General features: G+C 42.3%; 1 protein-coding gene across 1 annotated transcript in view; it reads left to right on the top strand.

Annotated features, from left to right (window-relative positions):
- Window positions 1-23259, top strand: part of FCHO2 (FCH and mu domain containing endocytic adaptor 2) — a 150449-nt gene that overhangs the window by 55901 nt on the left and 71289 nt on the right. Inside the window, exons 9-10 of the mRNA XM_054987402.1 lie at window positions 18462-18506; window positions 21534-21606. Of these exons, the coding sequence (XP_054843377.1) occupies window positions 18462-18506; window positions 21534-21606 (118 nt within the window). The remainder of the gene's footprint in view (window positions 1-18461; window positions 18507-21533; window positions 21607-23259) is intronic.

Raw genomic sequence — 23259 nt, 5'->3', positions numbered from 1 at the left:
CCTCAGCCAGTCAACACACAGAAGTGTTAGCATTGTTTGTTATATGTTTTGTGTACATGCTAAACTTGGCATGAAGTAAACCATCATCTCACCAACGTAAGCTATTTAAGAGGACTTTTTTTCTAGGAGTCTCTGTGTTTCCTGTATTTTTTTAGTCCAGTTGTTGTTTTTTAAAAAAACTGAAAACCCCACTTAACATTTTTTTAAAGTATAAATATATAATTATTAAATGGTATATATTATTTCTAAATATTGCAAGTCCCTGTATTTACGATAATGATATAAATTACCTGGATTTATTTAGTAGTTTTATAGATGCCAATTAAATATATGTATATAATAAAGAATAAAAATATCAAGTATAATATAAAATTAATTGTAACAAGTATTAAATAGATTAAAATTAATACAGTCTATAATTATAAACAATTAATTTGAAAAGTATAATCTATAACTGAATCAATCAAAAATTAGAAATAATAATATATGATTTATAACGTTACTTTACACTTAGCTTACCAATCCCTTAAACCACACCAAATAAAGCCAACAACCCTCCTCTACTGTGCAACCCCCCCTTAATTTTTTTTAAATAAGGACAAACACAGAAGTAATCATGTTTACTAATACATTAATGAGCAACCCCATCTATTACAATGTTAATAATAAATATCACTACTGCCAAAATATTGATAATTAATTATTAATAGGAATTATGGGTATGACTAAAAGTTATATTGACAGAGGGTAGAAGTGTAACTATGTCAAAATCTATTTTATAAATACAGAGAAATAATCGTACAGCAAGACTTCTTGGGAAGGTAGAGTCCCCTCCCCAAACCCAGATAAACCTTCTTTTATTTCCTCTTCAATAATATTTTGTCCCCTTTTTGTTATTTATATGTTTATTTTAATTTTAGATAAATAAAAGAATAATTATGAGATACTGAATGGAAGAGAAAAAAAATAACCCCACCCCAATTTCCCTCCCCCTCCCACCAATCCCTCCCCTTCGTCTTATTCTATAAGTTAATGAGAATTAAATAAGGTATAATAGTAACAATCCGTAACTGTCGTGCTTAGGTTAAGCAAGATAGTTATCAGCCTAAGCTAACTACTTTAACTGTTACTTAGTGAAAAGAGCTTAGAATTATTCTAAATTATTCTAAATGGTTTCTCCCAACCCCTATCCCATAACCTCTAAGAAGTATTTAAATGTACAAATATACATATAACTTCTATAAAGGTATATTAACAAAGATTACTACAGCTTTAGTAAGAGTCAGATGTGTTTGATGGGGATTTTACTCCCTTTAATGGATGAAGGTGATGATGAAGGAGGCATTTTGTGCTTCTGCTAAGCTCTGTCATACTCCATGGGTGAAACAAAGTTCAGGGTTTGTAGGAATTGCTTCCCCGATAATTCATTTTCAATTATAACATGTTTTCCCTGCAACTAGACAAGCAGGTTTGTGTAGTTCATCCATCTGTAATTTATATTTGCTTCACGCAGCGCCACAGTTATTGATTTCAAAGCTCTTCTTTTTTCTAAAATCTCAGCTGGAAGGTCAGTGAGAATGAGTGGAGTACCTTTATAAGATATAGAGCCATTCTTTTTTGCTTCATTAAGGATTTTCACTCGTATTCTTTGATCAGGGATTTCAATTAGTACATCCCTTGGAGTTTCTTTTTTTGTGTGTTTAAGAGAGCCAATCCGGTAAGCCTCTGTTATTATTGGTGAAACCTCCAATTGGAGCTGATAGGAGAGCCATGTGGCTATAAAGGCTGTAAGGTCGACATTACGTGTAACTTCCTCATTCAAGCCCCTAATCTTGATGTTCCGCTGCTGGGAGAGTAGGTCTAATTTTAACATTTTTTCTTTAAGCATTTCTTTCTTTTTCTTTAAGTTTAAGGAAAACTAATAATCTATTTCAGTTACTAGACTTGCCAGAGACGGAGACCAGCTCTATCTCACTTCAAACTAAAATGGCAACTGCTCCTTTAACTGCCATTTCACCACAGGATTTAACATCTGAGTCTCTGGACACTAAACTAGCAAGGCTAGAGAATAATATTTTGAATCAGATGTCACTAATTATCAAGCCCCTAGCAGATCAGATCTCTGAAATCCAACATGACTTACAGATAGTGAATTCAAAAGCTGATACAGCACTTAGTAATAGCACTGCGGCAGAAAACGATCTGAGGGAGCAGCAGGCATCGATTGATATGCTTAAAAACCCCACTTAACATTTTAAAGTTTTCCTCCAGAAAACATCAGCCAATTCAGCACAGAGAAATTTTGTTAAATTTGGGGCTTAAATAACAGCATCTAGTCATTGACAGACAAGTAGAGGGTGAAGTAGAAGTTAACCACAACCCCCTTATGTTTAAATCCCCACACTTAAAAAACCATTTACGAAACTCGGAAGGCCTGAAGCAGAAACAAGGCATTTTTCAAAGTGCAGAAGTAAAAACTAGAGACCACTCAAGTGTGGAATTACAAAAGTCCAAAGTGGATCCAAACCTCACGTGCCGAATACTCCAACAACTTGATGTAAGCGAGCATGTGAAAAAACCCTATGTCAGATTCCATTCAAGTTTTCCATCAGCATGGTTCTAAAAATCTCCTGGCCCTCTTCAGGTCACCAAGTTCCATAGAAAACCGAAGCACCAGATTTCTATCACAAGAATGGGAAAGATCAACTGGGAGTGGGGGACTTTCATTACTGAAGAATATGAAAATTACTGTATTAAACTAGGGAGGAATACAGGCACTTCTGAAGGCAGAATTGTAGTTCAGTTTTCTCAGTCATAGAATCATAGAATCTTAGAGTTGGAAGGGGCCATACAGACCATCTAGTCCAACCCCCTGCCCAGTGCAGGATCAGCCTAAAGCATCTCTGACAAGTATTCATCCAGCCTCTTCTTGAAAACTGCCAGTGAAGGGGAGCTCACCACCTCCCTAGGCAGCTGATTCCACTTTTGAACTACTCTGACCATGAAAAAGTTTTTCCTAATATCCAGCTGGTACCTTTGTGGATGTAGTTTTAGCCCATTGCTTCGCGTCCTACCCTCTGCTGCCAACTGGAACAGCTCTTTGCCCTCCTCCAAATGACAGCCTTTCAAATATTTAAAGAGAGCAATCATGTCCCCCCTCAACCTCCTCTCCTCCAAACTAAACATTCCCAAGGCCCTCAGCCTTTCCTCGTAGGGCTCAGTCTCCAGACCCCTGATCATTCTTGTCGCTCTCCTCTGCACCCTCTCAATTTTGTCCACATCCTTTTTGAAGTGAGGCCTCCAGAACTGCACACAATACACCAGGTGTGGCCTGACCAAGGCAGTATAGAGAGGGGCTATGACCTCCTGCGATTTCAACGCTATTGCCCCTTTGATACAACCCAGGATTGAATTAGCCTTTTTTGCCACCGCATCACACTGACTGCTCATATTCAGTTTAAAGTCCACTCTTACCCCAAGATCCCTTTCACATATACTACTGCCCAGAAGTGTATCCCCCATCCAGTATTTGTGATTCTCATTTTTGTGGCCCAGATGTAATACTGTGCACTTGTCTTTGTTGAATTGCATCCTATTCACAGCTGCCCACTTCTCCAGAGTATTCAGGTCTTGTTGAATTTTAATTCTATCTTCTTGGGTGTTTGCTACCGCTCCCAGTTTGGTATCATCAGCAAATTTAATGAGCAGCCCTTCCACTCCTTCATCCAGATCATTGATAAAAATATTGAAAAGTACCGGGCCCAAAACCAAGCCCTGCGGCACCCCATTGGACAACTCCCTCCAATCTGATGAAACGCCGTTGACCACCACTCTTTGAGTGCAGTCAATGGACAAGTGATATTGGTCAAATGAAATTAGAATAAATGCAAATAAAAACAATCAAAGATGTGCTTTGCCTAGTTATATAGCACTGAATTGTCTAGTAGAAAGAAAATAGGTATCATGGTTTGTGTATTAGAATTGTAAGTAAGGTTGTGCCTGCAGCAGTTGTTCAGTTGTTCTTTTTCACCAGGAAAGAAAGTACAACCTATTCTTCGTTTTCATAATGTGTCTTTTTGCTTATGTGCAGTCTGCATGTGCAAAGAACAACAGAAGAACTTACGATACTCATGAGTTATTCATGATATAATTCAAAAACAAAATTGGTAATTTTTAGATCACTTCTTAATAAGTAAGAGAAGCCATCCTCCTACAACAGCGCCAACATATATTATGGCCAACCAGCAGGCCTGCAATTTAAATCAAATGCTCCCCAGAAACCAGTCTCAAGTTCTGGGTTGGACAGTATGGTTGGAGAAGGCTCTTGACATACTCACAGACAAACGGCATGGCATTGGCTGTGACAACAGTATGAAGAAACATACATTGTGGGTTTTTTTTGTTGTTGTTTAAACCTTAACTAAAAGGAGACATAAAATTGAACAAGAAGTTTGTGCTTTTGGCATTGCTTGTATTTACTTTCTGTGACACAGGTAGTACAAGTCTTATTTATGCCAACAGGGGAATTTAGTAATTGGACAGAGTCTGATTCTCTGATATGCAGTGATATGAAGGCCAGTTAACCATCATATATTTAAATAGAACGTTTACTTGCCAGTTGTAATGGTTTGCTACTTGTTTTAGCCTTAAACTTTTTTCCTTTGGATCTTTAGTTCAGCTCTTCCTTCCATAACCATAAACTTTCCCCTCAGGAGAGCCCTGACCCCAGTCAACGTTCCTTATATTTCCACACCCACTAAGCTTTAGGTGTTCTCTACTTTGCTCAGGCTTATACCTTGAGAACATTTTCCATTTTTGTTTGTGTGACTTGTATATTGCAGCCTTCCTGACTTTCTCAGAAGGTTTTCACTGTCACCAGAGGCTTTTCCCTTAGATCGCCTCAATTCAACTAGTAATAGAGGTAGGTTTGTTATAGATGATAGTTCAGTAGAACAATCAGTAATCGTAAGGGGAAAAACGAGACTTTGCTCTGCCAGCTTGAGGGGTGAGGGCAGAGAATAGGCAACAAGGAGACCAAGTTTAGAGATAGAAGTCCACAACTTTTATTAGTTACAGCTTACCCTAGAGCCTTGGCACCACATGAGGCACAGATCCTAGATTGGCTCAGCTGTCTGCCAGTCAATTACCCCCTCACCCCTGAGGCTGCCAGCTGAGGGGGGGCACTGTGGGATGACAGTAATCAGGAGCCCAACTGGGCATACACCTCTGTGTGGTTCCCCTGTAACCTGGGAGCAAGTATGCCCCAAAAGCCCCCAAGCTGGGCTTGTCACTTTCCTGCATCACCCCCAATATCTCATAAAGGGATCCCATGCTATGGGGAAAGAGAGCACATAGGTTGTGTTTTTTCCCATATGGATCCTTGCCCAATGCCAGACTGCCACAAGTGCCCCAAAATGGCTCTCGCCGAAGCTCCTAAAGCTGCAAGCAATCCCACAGGCCATCCTGCACGTCTTGTAACCAAATGTCCTGCCCACAACTGGACAGCTACTCCTCGTTGGGATGGTACAAGGCCACTTGCCGGAAGGAGATGTCTGGGTGAAAGATAACACAACCACTGGATGCTTCTACAAAACAACAGCCTTGACTACCCTTTGCCTGGCCAAGTCCACTTTCCTGGCTGAACAAGCGAAACAGCACTGCAGCAGCCACAAATCTTCAATGACATGTGATAGGTTCAAATAATTCTCCCCCAGCTGGATCACCAAGGCTTGTCCCAAGGAGGTCCCAAGTCCAGCACGTGTGGGAGCACTTTGAAGACGAAGATATTCTATCACATCCCTCACATGCAAATCCAGCTCATTGCAACAACCTCCTGGAATCCAAGATGCTGGCCCCTTCCTGATTCAGCTGCATAATGACCAACCCAAGGCATGATGTTGTGCCTGCAGATCCACACTGTCTGCTGCCACCCTATGGGAACTACAAAAAAAAGGGGTGAGAGAAAGATCAAGATATATATAGGTCTTGTACATGTCCGACTTCCATCTGCCTACAGCCTGGATGCGTGAAGGAGGAAGGGCCAGGTCCAAGACAACTGTGGCCACCTCAGTTCTGAAGGAGTGGGCTCCCAACTCACCAGGGGTCAAGCCCACTGCTGCTCAGGAGGAGCTGAGGATACTGACAAACTGGAAGCTGTTACCGGAACTGCTCTGTTTGAATGGGGAATTAGCTTAGCAGACCAGAACTAAATTTAGCGCAGATCTAACCATCTATACCAAGGTCCCTTCTCCAGACGCTCACGTAATAAAGAGGCAGACTAAATCACAATTCAGCGTGTCTTTACTAGTAATGTGGCGTATGCCTGAACTTGCACACACATACAAGGTTACATACAAGAACTAGGAAACATAGAGGTAGGAAAATAGAGACGGTCGCATTAACAGGTACCCCATGATGAAGTTGGGTATACTTACAATCCTGAAGTGGAGCAGAGATATAGCAGCGAGGTGGTCCGATGCCAGCACCAGAGCCATGAGTAGAGTAGAGAGACAGCAAGGGGGTCGGGATAGGAATGACGCACCGGCTGGGATCAGGAGAGGAATGACGCGCGCTATGTGGTGTGAGAGGCTGGCTTATATACCCCAAAATGTACCCTGGGGCTGGTGCTGTACCTTGTGGTTCTCACGGGTTAAAACAAAGGTTTTAATGGCTTTCTGAATGCCTTAGATGGGCCACTTTAGGATTCTGATTGTATCATAGTGACACCTTAGGAAGAGGGGACAAAGGAGGGAGGGGAAGATCCGGGCGTGTTGAATGGATGTTCCAGCGGACAGGGCTTGTCCTGATGTCATCAGCTCTGGAATGCGGAGGCTTCTTTGAGATGCGTTCACTAAGTGCTTGGGCTGGCCGGCACTTAACTTCCATTCCGGGCGGCTATTGAGATATGCAGAGCAGGGCGAGGCTCTCTCACTGCAGACGTGGTTGGCTCGCTTCTCCAAAATGGCTTCCCAAAGCAGGCTGCTTCTCTGGGTCTTCTGGCTGCCTAAGAACATGGCTGCAGGCTGGGCATGGCTGGGGCTTGCTAGCAGGCTGCCCGGTAGCGAGGGCAAGCTGGGTGACCGGCCCGCGGGAGGCTCCAGGCAGGAACTGGCCAGGGGGTGCCTGGTCAGGCTCGCTGGAGGTCTCCCCGGCTGGCACCTGGCTGCTAACAGCGCGGCTTGGGCCCGGGTGAGGTAGGCTTCCATGGAGGCAGGGAAACAGCACGTAAAACACAGTCCATAGCAGGGAACAAGCACAGCCCGTGAGAGATGGCGAGGCAGGCGGGAGGCACACATGTAGTGGAGTCGAAACACACATGAGGGTCCAGATATAGGCCTGGGCAAGGCTTCCCAGAAAGAGAGTCCTTAGCATAGTTGTCCAGACATGGATTCAGGAAACTGACACAGTCTATTGCAACAGCAGGATAACTAGCAAGCAGGCAGGAAACTGACACGTGTACTAGAGTGCACACATGCAAGGCAGTTTCTGGAGTAGTTATAAAACAGCAGTGCAGGAAACTCAAACACAGTTCATGGCAGGCCTTAGAGCAGGAGAGGGGGCCTACTTGGCAACAAAGCGGGTGAGGAGAGAACTGTTGGCATGGACCAGCAGGGGCCCATTGGCAGCATGGCAGGCCCAGAGGTAGGTCAACAGTGCCCTAACAGGGCAAAACAATGCCTTGGCGGGCCCCAAGGTGAAATGCATACCTTGGACAGATGCAAACAAATGTAGACCTGCCAACCCTGGATGGCCACGCCCTGACACACCAAGGTGTGCCTGGAGACATCATGCTAAGAACCTACCAACTCCTCAGCCCAAAAGGTCCCCAAAAGGCTTAAATGAATGTGGTTTTGTAAAGGCTGCCCTCAATGACAAACTGCTGGAAAGTGGCTAATGGTGCATTTGAGCACCAGCCGAGTGAGTGGCCTGTGGGTGTCCACTGGGAGAGGATGGCATCTTTTCTGGCCTTTGATGGCCTGGTTTGCAGTAAAGGAACCTCAGTGGTTAGGGAATCCCGGTCTTGCTGATGAAGGTAATGGCAGCAAGGTGACTGCGCATGGTCTTGGGTGCCAAGCCCTGCTCCCTAAGGGAGGCCAAATCTTCAAGACCAACAATTCAGACATGGGCAGGGAGGCCCTGCCCCCCTCACTGAAACAGCAAAGTCCAAGAAGCTTGCAAGGGCCTGTTGGTAGGCCCGCAGGGTAGAAAGAGTTACTGAGGTGAATACTTACTACAATATCACATCCCACTAAGTTCCCCTAGGTCCCCTGGAAAGGGATCTGGGTTCCAGTTAGCCTCCATGGCAAGGGCAAATAAGTTTTCCATCTGGAAGTGAAACAATACATCCTCAATGCTGTTATTAGTCCTTGTTATATAACAAGCTGAAAATGATATGTTAGAAGACAAGCAGGCCAGTACTAGGCGCATGATCCGCTCAGAGCTCAAGAACTGCCTGTTCAGAACATGGACCACCACCTGGTTGTCACAATAGAAGAGGACTCATTTATCCCAGAGCTTCCCCTGCCAGATTATGACTGCAACCAGGATGGGGAAAAGCTCAAGGAAAGTGAGGTCCCAACGCAAGTCTGACCATGCCTACCTCTCCAGCCATTTCTGGGTGCACCACCACTCTTGGAAATTAACACTAAAGCCCGCACTGCCAGACATATTGGAGTGCAGCAACAAGGAAGAAAAAGGGGGTGTGGGGGAAAGTCCCCACAAACTCAACCCAAACAAGCAGGAGAACAAAATAGAAGGGTTAAGTAACAACCTAAAAATATATTAGAAAATATTTATTATAAATGTGCACAAATGTAGATTAAAAACAAGTTTAAAACATAAGGCCTGAATGGCAGGCTACATGTATATGCTAAAACATCTCAAAGTACAGATGGTACAGTGCAATGACCAACACAAATAGACCAAGGTACAGTAAAAAACCAGACACGTTTCGGCCCTAAGGCCTTCCTCAGTGGTCAGTTGTAAACAATTTATAATCAAACACACACCCACATATAGAAACCAGTCATGAAATGCTCCCAGTGTTTTATCTAGAGCTCTAGTATTGTGTGATAAAATACAATTATTGCAGTAGACCCAGGACTCCATTCACACAATGCTCTTCATTTATTGTTGTACTCTGAGGCTTGGTTTCCAATGTATAAGGGCGTGTTACATCAATCTGCAGTAAAGATAGAATGGCCAATGCACCTGCAGCTCAGCCCCCAGCTTCCAGACCTTCTGCCAAAGCAAACCCCATGGTAGTTGTCTAGGAACGTGAGCCAGACCTGGAGATCGGCCCTGGAGCCCTTAGAGACCCAAATGTGTTGGTGGGGGCAGAAGCCCCAGCTGTGGACCTGGCAAAGTGAGCACAGAAGGCTTACCATGGAGCTACCAATCATCAGGTAGAATTAAGGTGCCTGATTAAAGACTGAATTTCCCTGAGTGTGACCTTGGGGTGGGACAGGGCGTGCTGTAGGAGCTCCCTGAGGGAAGATGAGAACAACCTACCATGGAATCAACCTCTATTGCCAGGTAGATAAAGCAGGAAGCCAGGCCCTTCATCTTCTCCTGAGCAAGTGGAACCCCTAGCTTCCCAGCTAGAGAGTAGAAAGCAGTCAGACTGTGCCCCCCACCAGACCCACTATCAGAAAGTCATCCAGATAGTGTGTGACATGAGGGCATCCCATGCAGCCCTTGGCTGCCCACTCCCAAGAAGTTCCTGAAGGCCTTGAAGTCTGTGCTGCTACAGATCTACCCATGGGCATGGTCTTGTTGACATTGAATTTGAATCCCAGGAGACAAAAATCGTTAGGTTGTGTGGGTAGCAGGCAGAAGGCCAACTGCACATCAGACTTGGCCATGAATGCCCCCACCTCACACAACTGGACAAGGCATACAGTCTGATCAAAGGACGCGAACCTGAAAGAACAGTACTCGGCTGGGGTTGTATCGTTAACTGAGTCACCCCGGGCATAGGAAAGGTGGTCAATTAAACAATATTCCCCCAGGGCCCTCTTGGGAGCCATCCCCAATGGGGATATCCAGAGATTAGGGAGGGCTGGACTTTTGAAGGGGCTTGTGATGTAGCCAGCAGCAAGCTCTTTAGCTATCTTAGCAACCACCACTTCCCAGCAAGTCCCTGGTGGATTTGAGATTTCTGGAGGTCATGGCCACCCTGAAGAAGATACAAAAACCCATGGAGACCCCATCTCAAAAAAAGGTAGCAGCCTCCTTGTTGGGGTAAAGGTCCAGCAAGGGGTGCAGGGCCATCTTGTGGATAGGGGGGAAAGTAAGCCCCAGAGCCATTTGGGGGAGACTATTTTCCAGAAGAGACTGGCTAGGCCCCAGTGCTAGCAGCCCCCTCCCTCCTTGTAGCCACCGGTAAAGGGGGAATGGGTTGCCTGAAAGGGCTGCTGACCACCTGAGGACCAGGGCCTGTTGGCCAGGGGTGGGGACCACAACAGTTGTTGCAGGTGTGATCATTCTGTACCTAGGATGCTGACACTTCCCTTGATTGTATTCCCAACAGACATACCCTTACGCCTGGTTGTGCCTGGGGCCCCGCTCTGAGGGTTTCAGCCCAACCCTTGATGTGGGGGCCGACTAGCTGCAACCAAAGCTTGTGTCTAATGAGGTCCTAGTGAGCTCTGTCGTTGTGAGATGCCCACTTGCAGAAGGCCTCGTCATAATCCATGGCTGTGGTGCCCCTAGCCAATGCCTGTGCATACAGCAAGCTCACCAGATGGTTGGAGAGGTGCCACCCCCTCTCCAGGTAGGCTGCCAGCATAAACCCCATGAAGATGGTGTAGCCCTCCAACCAGTCCATGAAGGTATAATCCACCTCTTCCCCTTTTAGTCCTTTCTAGTACCATTTGGAAGGGGGTTTGTTTTGGCCATCCTCTGCCTTGGGAAGTAGCAGGGGAAAACCTTCACATAGAACCTGTCAAGAATCCTGTTGTGGACCTTGTAGGTCAAGTGAACTCCCCAAAGATCCTCATCATCCCAGGGGGTGGAGAATGCAGTGGTGTACCCCCCTTTCCCTGCCTAAGCAGCCCCAGGCCCCCCTTTTGTGCCACTAGTCCTGCACCCAATGGCCCATGCTGGCAGGCCTGGCACTTGGGTGGCCTTCCTCCAGTAATTGTTGGCAAGGTCCCTGTACTCCCCCTCCAAGGGTATTCACAAAACGATTCTGTGCTGACTTGTCATCCCTATGTGATGACCTTTGAGACTTGCAAGACCGCCGGCTCTGCTTCTTAGCGGGTCTCCCCTGCCTCCAGACTGCTGGAGCTGCTCTTAGAGGGAGATCAGACAGTCCTGGACCTTCTTGACCAATACACCCCTCCCCCCTAGCAGCCTTACCTACTGCCCAAGAAGGGGTCTCAATAGGCCCTGGGACAGCCTCTGCTGCTGCTCCAGTCCCGGAGGTTTCCAGCTGCTCCACTTTCTCAGAGAGGAGCTCGATGGCCCTGGACAGCCCTTGCAGGGTGCAGCCTCACTTCGGTTGGAAAAGTTCCCTGTGCCTGCCAAGCAGGCCGCCAGCTCCCTCCTGCCTTGCCTGTGGCCCTGCGAGTGGTTCTGAACCAGCTGCCCCCTGCCCGCCTATGGAGGACCTGCCCTCTCCAGGGGCTGCTGGCATTGAGCCCCAGTCCTATACTGGGAGCCCGCCTCTGCTGGCCTCATTGGTGGCATGGCCAACTGTAGCCCACCTTGCTGGTGCAGCCAGAACAACGCCTCTGTCCTTGTGGAGGGAAGGCCCAAGCCTGGAGCATTGACGCTCCCCTCTGCTCCCCCCAAGTGACAGAGGCTGTCCCTAGGCCCTTTGGCCTTGCTGTGAGCCCCCTGGAGGAAAGGGAAGTACCTGCCCCCCACACTACTGGTCCACCCAGCAAGGCCTCCGTGCTGGGGCGTCCAGGCAAGGCAGAGTCCATGCTGTTCTTCCAGCTGTGCACTGCTGGATCTTGCATCGCTGCCACACTGCGGTCGCTGCCGCATTTGCTGTGTTGCCGCTGCTGCAAGCACTGTCTGGGAGTGGCTGCTCCCTGATTTCTGACTGTGGCAAACATGTGGGGGCCCGAGCAGCTGTGCCTTATGAGAGTGCAGGGCGGACCTGAGGGAGAACTAGGCCGCCCAGGTCTACCCACCCAGGCACACCCCCTCTCCTGGCCAGCTGGTTCTGTTTGTCTGGGTCTTTCCAAACTATTGGTTCCTGCATGGTCACATGGGGCCAAGGTGAGTCGCCCAGGCACATCCACCGTGGCAGGAGCCTCCGCTGCTCACCCACACTCTGCAAACTGCCCCCCCCCCCCAGTGAGGCAGGGGAGCTGTAGCTTTTTTGCTTAAACAAAAGTAGAATTTATTTATAAGCGGGTAAGTGTGATGGTTGCAGAGTTTTGATAAGTGTATTGGTTTCAGAATAGTTGTTAAGCTTGGAAGTTTCACAAATAATTATCTCTTCTTTAAAGTATATTCATAGACTCAGTCATACAGACTAATTTTCCACACAGGTCTTCACTAAGAGAATAAACTCATCCACACAGGCATAGATTCACTCAGGCCTTTCCATACAGTTTGCCTGACCTAGATAGATAATCTCTCTCAGATATACACGGACTGACCCAGGCTCACCCACAGCTTGCTTGACTTAGACAGAATTAGACTCTCAGGCTTCCACAAAGTTTGTCTGATTCAGCCAGATTAATCCTTGTTCTGAGACACCCAAAGACTGACAACCAGAATCTCCTGGCTGATTAATTGTCTTTCAGAAACACACAGACTGTCTCTCAGGCTCCATACAGTTTATCTGACTTAACTAGAATGAATATTTTCTCTCAGCAACATGCATGCTCCACATAGTTTCTGTTTTAACCAGAATAGTCTCTCCCTGAGGTAAACAAAAGGTGCCTGAAAACCTTTCCCTCAGCACTGACTAAAAACTGCAGTTCACTTCACGCCCCCCCCCCCAGGTTACAGCTACCATCCAATCAAATTGCACTCCACTCATCTAGCCCCTTCTTTCTTAGAGGCCTACATTTTAGATTCACAGGAACAACCCTACATTAGCAAGCCAAGCAGAAATAAAATTTAAATTAAATACATCACATGCAAAAGAGTACACCAATCTTTAAAACCTTAGTAAATTTATTCTGTAGAGATGTGGAGAGAGAAAAAAAATTCCTTTAAATTTGTGTCTAAATGTAGCATTAGAGTATCTAATAGGTTTTGTTTCATCACTTATCAATCTGTTTAGACACTACACTTACAGAATACCAATGATCAGCATTTTTTCTAGTGTTTGAATGCAAAAATTTTGGTTGACGCTAAACATGAAATGGTATCAAATTTTAGAACGAAAAAGATTGTTTGTATGCTTGTACACACAAAATTGACCTTCGTGATCCAGCTCAACATCTAAGCACTAAGAGCAATCATTTGTTTTGACAGCAGAATTAATTGAGGCTAAAACAGTTGAAATTCCACTTGTATCAAGCTGTTCATTAGGAATTGCTCTCTGGCTTTAGTGCTGTCAGAAAAATAACCTGTCCTGCTATGATTAAATAGCAGAATGATGGTTGGTCCACTGCATTTGAGGGAGAGGTTGAATAAACTTTCTACTGGGGAAACAATTCAGAAGTGACATGCTGCAAGGGGGGTCAGAATGTGCATTGATATCCAGCTGAGCTGTCAACTGGCACTGAGCCAGACACGCAAAGCTTTGCCATTTTAAAGCAGCATGTGAGGCATATGCAGTTTTGAAAAAATTGTTGTCCTTTCATGCATGATTTAATGCCAGAGGCAGGAAACCCCTTTTGTTTCCCTCTAAAACCAAGCATACTGTCTGCTATAATATTTGTAACTACAAGTAGCCTTAAAACTAATGTGAGTTTAAGCTACTTCTGTAGCTCTTGCATGTAGTGTTTTATCTCTTGCTGGTATATTCATAAGAGATTCTAAATGTAGGTTAAATTTTCAGTTCAAAAGTATAGTTTCATTTTATAATTTACCTACAATAAAGCAGGAATTTTCAGTGTGCACTCTTGTCCATTCTTTTTAACATAAAATATCCAGTATATATTCCAGTTGTTTTTAAGAAAAAATAATTTCAATTTCATAAGTGTCTTTGTCAAGTCTGGCCTATCTACTTTTCGAGTACCCATTAATTGACCAATCATGACACTCTTCTCTGTCTGTTCAAAAGATTCTTAAGACCATTAGTGCCATTTCACCAATTAGGTGGCAGGTGACACGTGAAGATGACTGAATTGTAAAAAATAGTTTCTCATCCCTTTGGAGAGAGAATTAATTACAAAGTAGTTACATCACTTAACACTATTTTATGAGTCAAAATCTGAATTTGGCTCCAAATGAAATTGTGTGTATTGCTATACTTCATATGATTTCTTTGACATAATTTCTTTTTTCATTAAGCTGAATTGTGTTTTGAAAAAGTGTATGAGACTTGTTTAATTTTTTGTAGCGTGTGGTAGCAGAGAGTTCTGACTTTTAGTCCTTTCCTGGTTTTTTTCCCACTTGTACATATACTGAAATGCCTACATACTAATACATCCTATATACAGGTAATTTGATGTGTTTTGGTTCTCTGCCTCTACAATTTAGTCGTGTCTCAGGTTACAATTAGCAATGTGAGAAGTTCAGACTGTCAGTGACAACAGCTCTATTCTTTGATGTACCTAAGTTCTTATAGAAGGATGAATGTACAGGATGGATATTACTTATTACAGGATGGATATTACTTATGGAAAAAGTAAGTTTTGAATGTGGAGATTGAGAAACCAGTTTTGAATTGTGTAAATTAGCATATGTTTGTACTTATGCAGACCTAGTTGAGAACTGGATATGGTGGCCCTCAATTTGTAAGCAATATAGACTTCTATCTTTAGCGAGATTAAAAAAAGGAAAATGAATAGCAGCATTATGTCATATATGTAGTATGTAGTACTACTACAGATAATCCACATTGCTAAACTACTTGCTTAGAAATGTTTTCTAGTTCACAAAACCATATTTTAGAACTCTTTGAGGATCCCACAAGACAGTAGACTAGCATGGTTACTCCACTGTAATTTACTACCCACTTTTATGTGAATTCAGAATCCAGTGACATCAGCAGACTGCTCAAAAGTAAGAAAAGGCAAAAAAAAACCAGAGAAAGTATTTGGTACTTGGAATTGGTATAATATAAAATACAAACAAATACTTGTATCCAGTAGCAACTACTGTTCTCTCTAATACAAATAAGGAACAGCTTAGTACTTTCACATTTTATTGCTGATATTTGAAAGACAAGCAACTAATACGCCAGGCATGTTCAATTCAAGTATATCATGCAATGTGAGAATTTTGTACTCTGGTATTATATCCAAATATCATATTGGAATATAAGAAATTATCATTTGGAGTTACATCAATATTGCAATTACTGTGCATAAATATATAAGTGGAGTTATAAATTTTAAACTCTACAGTTGATTACCTTCTCTGCTTTCTAAAATTAGAAACGATTATAAAATACAATTTTGTAAAGATTTCTGAGGAGCTAGATTCAAATATTCTTTGGTGCAAATGTAAAGCATTTGTGCAAAGATTTCCATGTATTTCACTTTCAAGACACAAAAGGGTTCCCAGCTCTCAGAAGAAGCTTTTTGAATAGTAATATTGGCAGCTCCAGATTGGGAAATTCCTGGAGATTTTGGGATGAAGCCTGGGGACAGTGGAGTATAGGGAGGGGAGGGACCTCAGTAGGGTATGATGCCATAGAATCCACCCTCCAAAGCCGGCTTTGTCTCCTGGGAGATCTCCAGGCCCCACTTGGAGGTTAGCTATATCATTGGGGGTTGTTGAAGTCAATGGGAGATGAACAAGATATATTGCACGTGCAGAAATCTGCTTCTGGTTCATTGGACACAATTTAATGTATAGAAACTATGTTGTTTGTGGTGGTATCATTCCCCCCTATTTTTGTGAGTAGCTCATCTTTACTCCCTTTATGTTAACTAAGTTTTTGTTCAGGATGAAACTAATACCTGTTTGATATAATTGTGATTTTATTTTAATTTAGTAATATTATATTATAAATTATTCATTTTAGTAATCCAAATTAAAATACTCTTAAACAAATTGTGTTACAGAAAGAAAAGGGGGGGGGGGGTTAGAAAAAAAATAAAATGCACATTACAAGGACTATCCAAAATGTGATAAACATACAATATTTAAAATACAAATTTCAGGTATACAGCATATTCATAATATATAGCATATTCATAATACTCAGAAATGTTTTCTCTTTCCATCCTAATGAAACTTGCCATTAGATCAACAGACATAAATCAACTATATAAAAAGTTGACTTGAATCAAAAAAATATTTAATATTAACTATCAGATATTGAATATCTGAAGTTAACAGTATATTAATTCTTGAATAATTTAAAACATTTATGTGTGTGTGTGTATAGTGAAATTACTACAGTCAAAAGAGGCAAGTGATGCATTTTAAGGATATTTCAAAAAGCTATAATAAGCTAAACCTACGTCTAAAACTAATTATGCAAGATATTATATAATAAAATATTTGTAAAACTAATTATATTAATTATGTTAGTCAATTAACTAATTTATATAACTAAAACTATATCAAAATCTAAAGAAAACAGCATTTCACTGACTTCATACAAATAAAAACCAATAGAAGTAGTCTATGTCACACTAGCTCCCGTCTTTATCTATAATATATGCAATACCAGTTTGCAATATATATCTCTAATATATGCAATACCAGTTTGGTGTAGTGGTTAAGAGCATGGGACTCTAATCTGGAGAGCCATGTTTGATTCCCCACTCCTCCACTTGGAGCCAGCTGGGTGACCTTGGGCTAGTCACAGTTCTCTGGAGCTCTCTCAGACCCACCCACCTCACAGGGTGTTTTGTTGTGGGGATAATAATGAAAACCAAAAAAATCACAGGGACCACAATCCAACAATGAAGTTTTATGTTCAGAAGTACAGAACTAAATTTCACACCGCACAGTGAAGAATAAATCAATTTGGCCGGTGAGTCAAAAATTTTTTACTGTAAACTCCCGGCTGGAGGTGGCAACGGGCTTGCCAGCTTCAAAATATCCCGTTTTGCACCCGTGTGCTTCTTCTAAAGCCACTATATCTGGAATTAACATACAGGTAAGGTATAAGTGCATATCCATCTTATAAACATTGTATCAAAATACTTTGTAAGTTTTACAATCAAACTTATGCATACATAAATTTCTACTGTAAAATATAACCAAGCCCCAAGATTAAGTCATCCACAATTTTCCAGTCACATTTAGTATGGTCTGTCTCCAAAGTATTTTTTCACTTGGTGAGGGGGACGCGGGATGGAACTGCTATTTCAAGTCATGATGCTTGTTAAGTTAGACACACCTACTTTATGTTCCATTAAAGAGGCAGTATCGTAATTGACCAGTGGGTAAGTTACCAAAACTTAAATGTGATGTACAATATTTTGGTTTTCATTGCCTCTGAGACCACCCCCCTCTTTGGATTCAGCTCGTGGGGATAATAATGACATACTTTGTAAACCGCTCTGAGTGGGCATTAAGTTGTCCTGAAGGGCGGTATATAAATCGAATGTTGTTGTTGTTGTTATTATTATAAGTTGTCCTGAACAGCGATATATAAATTGAATGTTGTTGTTGTTATTATTAATAAGTCTCCCATTTCCTTTTAAATTCTTTGATTGGTCTTTTGTTTATGTAATTCACTAATATGGCCATTACAGCATAATCTGCAGTTTTATCTTTCCAATTTTTGCTAGTTATATATTCTTCTACATTCCATTTGGTTGCCATTACTACTCTGGCTGCCATCAGTATATCTAAACAGTTCATGTAATGTTCTTTCAGTGTTATCTGGCAAAATCCCCAACAGCATAGTCTCAGGTTTCATAGCAAAATCAGTTTTTAAAATCTTTTGAATCTCAACATGTACATCTTTCCATTTTTTTTCTTTTTCCATATCAACCACATGTGATAAAAGGTACCTTCTGCTTCCTTGCATTTCCAGTATGTCCCTATATACTTCCTTTCCATATTTTCAATATCTTTCAAGGTAATGTACATTGATAAAACATCTTTTACCAGTTTTCTCCTAATGCTTGACTTAGTGAATTTTATATCTTTTGTCTATAAATTTTCCCACTTTTGAAATCTCCAAAATTTTGGAGCAATCTTGTGTTAGCATATTCATGCCTCTAAAATGACACTTGTCACCCATGTTTTTGTTAATATAGTAACAAATAATTCAAATTTTTGAAAAAAAAAGTTTTTTATTAATCATGGTCACATTTTTAATTAAAATAATTTAAATGTTAATTAAATGCTGCAGAACTAACCTTAGGTATTCAAGAAAACGAGACGTAATTGCTTTGTTTTTCATGTTTTAAAAGGACTTATTGAATTTGAAGAATGTAATACAGCCAGTGCAGTTGAAGGTGAGTTTCTTTTGCATTCTAAGAATGGCTTTAAAAATATACATCTCATTATAATGTTAAGGTTTAAAAATATTAATAAGATTTTTAAAAAAAAATTATGTTGTGATTGTTGGCTGATCAGTGATCACAGCATATAAACTAATTAACTTGAAGTTCAGAGGAAATGGACTTGTGTCCTTCTGATGCAACAAGGAGAAGAATACTTGGTGGTGTTTCCATCATGAGCTGGTGTTTATTTTGTTAGGCATTTCCTATTAACAGAAGCTATAGGTAAATTTGTTTGTTTAGTAGCTTCCAAGACAGGTGTGTGTGTGTATATATTTGTTTGCTTAGTAGCTTCCAAGACAGCTAAGTGTATGTGTGTGTGTATTATTCTTATCTACTTTATTTATACCCTGTCTTCCTCCTTAGTGGGCACTCAAAGCAGCATGCATCCTCTCCTCCATTTTATCCTCACAACAACCCTGTGAGATAGGTTAGGATAAGAGTATGTAACTCACCCAAGGTCATCCGGCATGTTTCCATGGCAGACTGGGAATTCAAACCTTGATCTCCGAGAACCTAGTCTGATACTGTACTCACTATGCACCTTAGCTTTCGTGCAATAATTTAAGCAATAATGTAAAACTGTCAATTAAAACACAATAGCTCTTCTGTTGGCCTTCTTTGCCTGTTCTGCTTCATAGGTTCACTGACTCCTCTGCTATAGGTATCTTGCTGAACTCATTGGCACTGAAGGATTTTCTGGATAAAACTAATTATCTTGATTCTTACCATTCTAGCTTTAGGCCTGATTTAGGGATGGAAGCCATCCTGATCACACAGTTAAAGGGAGGGAGGCACAAGTCATTTTCTTACACTTCTGTTCATCTTTCAATACTATAATTAAGTAGAGATTGGGGGAACTGCTTTGCAGTGGTTTTGTTTTTAGCTGTCAGGCCATAAAGGATGGGGATAAGGCTTAAACAGTGAAATCCTAAGCAGACTAGAGTAACTCTGCTTAGGATTTCACAGAAGGTTTATTAATGTTCCCCATGCTTTTTAGTGTTCACTCAAAACCAGAGAGAGAAAAATTAGGGAGACTTGTGGAAGGTGTCATCAATGTGCAGCAACATTTTCTGCTATTCGTTAGAACTACATGAAGCTTTGGCACATATTTGTAATGATTAAGGGCAGGGCTTTTTTCTGGAAAGAGAGGTGGTGGAACTCTCTATTATCACACGTGCACGCGCAAAGTGCGCATACACTCCTGGAAATGTGTGATGACGTCACTTCCGGAAGTGACACCACTCCCGGAACCCAGCAGAATACATTACAAAGAGATAAATGTAAGTAAGCTTGGGAAATTACACTATTATGAGAAAGGGTTTGTTTCCTTTCTGTATCCTCTACAAAAAGTAAAATCTTCCATTTCCTTTCCCAAACATTTCATTTCTTTGGAATCGTATTTTAAAATATGCAAGGAGAGGGCCTCTAAAAATCCAAAACCCATCTCACAAATCTAAATTCCAACAGATTCCCTCTGCCAGAGTAGGAAAAAAAATCCAAAATTCTTTCTCAAAATTCCACAGAGTCTGAAATTCCTAATCTAATGAATATTGAATTTTCAAATTTTCAGAGAGGGTTTTGCTTTACTGGAGCAATTCAAAATTAGATATTCAACTTTAGCTGCATTAGATTTATACTGAGTTGAAAATGGCTCATTTTTGTTGCCTGACAACTCTACCTTACCAATGGCTAAGCTGTTGTGACACCGTGAAATGCTCTTAAATATTCCAATGTCCCAGACCGATATTCATAAAAACTTCCTTAATACCCATATATCTGCTGCAATTTCAGTGATGTTAATCAGCTGAGGGTAGGGAGAACCATTTGAGTTACAGCTATTAAGACATAAGAACACCTATATGCTGATGAATATATTGATGAAAGCCTTCTGTGACTTAGACACAGCTATCCATTCCTAACATAAAACTGGAATAACATAACTGATATTTTAACTAAAACAAATGCAGAAGCAATCTGCATTCAAAAGCTGTGGGAACCATAACAATGTCAACTTCAGTCAACAAAAGAATGAAAGCAACACACACACATGCACAGCCCCACCCACCTCCATGAAAAGAAAGCAGAATGAACTCAAAGCAGCACACACACAGCACCCAACAAAATAAAACATAATGAATTCAAAGCAGCTCACACACACAGCCACACCCCCTGAAAAGAAAGAATGAACTCAAAGCAGCACACATATACACAAAAACCCCTGAATGAAATGAAAGCAGAATGAACCCAAAGCAGCTAAGCCTCCTCTGGAGAGCCGGGCCCAGCAGCTCTCCCCCCCCCACCTCTCTCTCTCTCTCTCTCTCTCTCACACACACACACACACACACACACACACAGAGAGAGAGAGAGAAATGGGGAAAAAGCAGAATGAACTCAAAGTAGCTAAACCTCTTCTTCAGAGCCCATGCTGGGCCCCAGCTTGTGTGCGCGCGCACTCTCTCACTCTCTCACACTCACTCTCTCACACTCACTCTCTCTCTCTCTCTCTCTCACATGAATGAATGAATGAGTGAAAAGCAGAATGAACTCAAAGCAGCCAAGCCTCCTCTGCAGAGCGCATGCCAGGCCCCATCTCTCTCTCTCTCTCAAGAAAGCAGAATGAACTCAAAGCAGTTTAACTTCTTCTGCAGAGCCCACAGGCCCAAAGGAGGAATGAATCTAGAGCTTCTGGAGCAGCATTCTGGAGCATTCCCTCTCAAAAAAAGCCCTGATTAAGGGTGACAAATGAAAATGTGGCCAAGAAAACATGGGGACGTTAGTGGTAATTTGATGCACTTATCTCAGTCATGGCTAGATCTGTTTCCATCTGTAATAGCTCAGGGTTGCTATTTATACATGATGGTGCAATTATCGATATGTAGAGAACTTGCATATTTTGGACCTGTAAACTATGCACTAGAAATGCATAACTGGGTTACAGTTAAAATACCTTGTTTTAACAATAAAGTACTTACTTTGCAGGGATAAAGCCAAGAAGAAGAAAGCATTTTGGATTACCTGGGATTATAAAGAAAGAAAAAGATGCAGAATCTGTGTAAGTTGTTTCTTAACTTCTACTAAACTGTTTTAAAGCTTTTAAAAAGTATAATAGACTACAAGCATCGAATGTTTGGGATTGTAAAATTAATTTAGTTCTTTAAGAGACATCTTGAACTTTCTAATCTTTTTCTAAAAGTAGGTAAATGTTCAGATTATGACTATCAATGGAAAAGTTCTGCTTTTAAATATCCTTTGCTTTATTTGCAGTTATTTATTGTTTCCTTGCAAATGCATACATACATGGATATGATCTTTCCCTCCTCCAATAGCATGGAGCTGATTACAGTGGTCTGCTGTCAGAGACTTACAGTGCAATCTAAGCAGAATTACTCCAGTCTAAGCCCACTGAATTCAGTAACTCTGTTACTGAAGGCTCAACACAGAGTCGCTTCCTGTTGTCTTTCCTATAGGAGATCTCTCTCCCAGTGGTTCCCAAGGGGCTGGGAGACATGAAATAGTCTCTCGTGGGCTGGTCCAGTAGCAAGGTCAGAGTCCATTCCAGAGTCTGGATAGCAAGGTCAGGCAGTCCAAAGATCAGTTAACAGCAAATCCCAAGGGCTAGGCAAAGGCAGAGTCAAGGCACGGTTCAAAGGTCACAATAGTAAGGCCTCCTGGTCTTCTGTGGCTGGGTTTTATAGACAGGCTGGGTTGGCAGCCAGCTGCTTGGGAGCTATCCTGTGCTTACTTCCTCATCACTCTCAACAAGCACCTGGCATCTGGCCAGGAGGCGTGCACTTTGCCGCCTCTCCTGCAGTTCCTCTTGTTGCTTTTGTCTACGGTGCTCTCTGGGTGAAGCTGGAAGTTTGAGTGTCCTTGACAGTGCTTCACTAGTGGTGCTGGAACTGGAGGGCAGTGGTGCTGCTGGCTCAGCTGCTGATGGAGAGCTTTGGGTAACTGCTGGCTGGGCTTCACCAGTGGTGTTGGGGCTGAAGGGTGTTGGGGCTTCTGGCTCAGCTGCTGGCCATGGACTCTGATCTGCCAGCAGCTGTTCCTCCTGATTGCCGGCTTCTGCTGTATCGGAGCTGGCTTGGCTGGTTACACAAGGCTTCTCTTCTCCCGAGGAGTCCACTGAGCCCCATGACATAGTCTGGGCGATGACTAGGGCATTGTTTGTGGAAGACGTAGGCCAGTTATAGGCCGATTCCACACTTCCTGTTTTTAGGAATGGTGAGCGAGCAAGTGGTGCAAAAGCAGCTCCAGGCTTAATTGAATGTCTTTGACCCATTTCAGTCTGTCATTAGGCCTAGTTATGGGATGGGCAGTTTTAGTTGTGATGGCAAATGATGATCAGATTACAGATAAGCATTTATCATTGCTGTTGGTGTTTTTAAGATTTGCTTCCAACACAGTAAAAAGTTCCATTTTATCTCAGTGATTGGAGAAGAGATAGAAGTTACAGACATGACTCTCTGACTGTTTCAATCTTTGTTTGTCACATAGGAAATAAAGTTTCTGTTGGCTTGCAGAATCAGTTGCTTGCCCCTAATTATGGTGTCATTAAACCTGTGTTTAATACTACCATTAAATTATATTACTCAGAGCTTTAGGACTGAGTGTTATCAGAGAGACAGCGTAGTATTGCGGTGGTTAGATTGTTAAGTTAGGATCTGGAAGACGAGGGTCAAATCCACACTCTGCCATGAAAGTG

Source organism: Eublepharis macularius, chromosome 8, assembly GCF_028583425.1.
Source record: "Eublepharis macularius isolate TG4126 chromosome 8, MPM_Emac_v1.0, whole genome shotgun sequence".
Lineage (NCBI taxonomy): Eukaryota > Metazoa > Chordata > Lepidosauria > Squamata > Eublepharidae > Eublepharis > Eublepharis macularius.
Note: the sequence above shows the minus strand (reverse complement) of the source record. Positions and strands in the feature narration are given on the sequence as shown.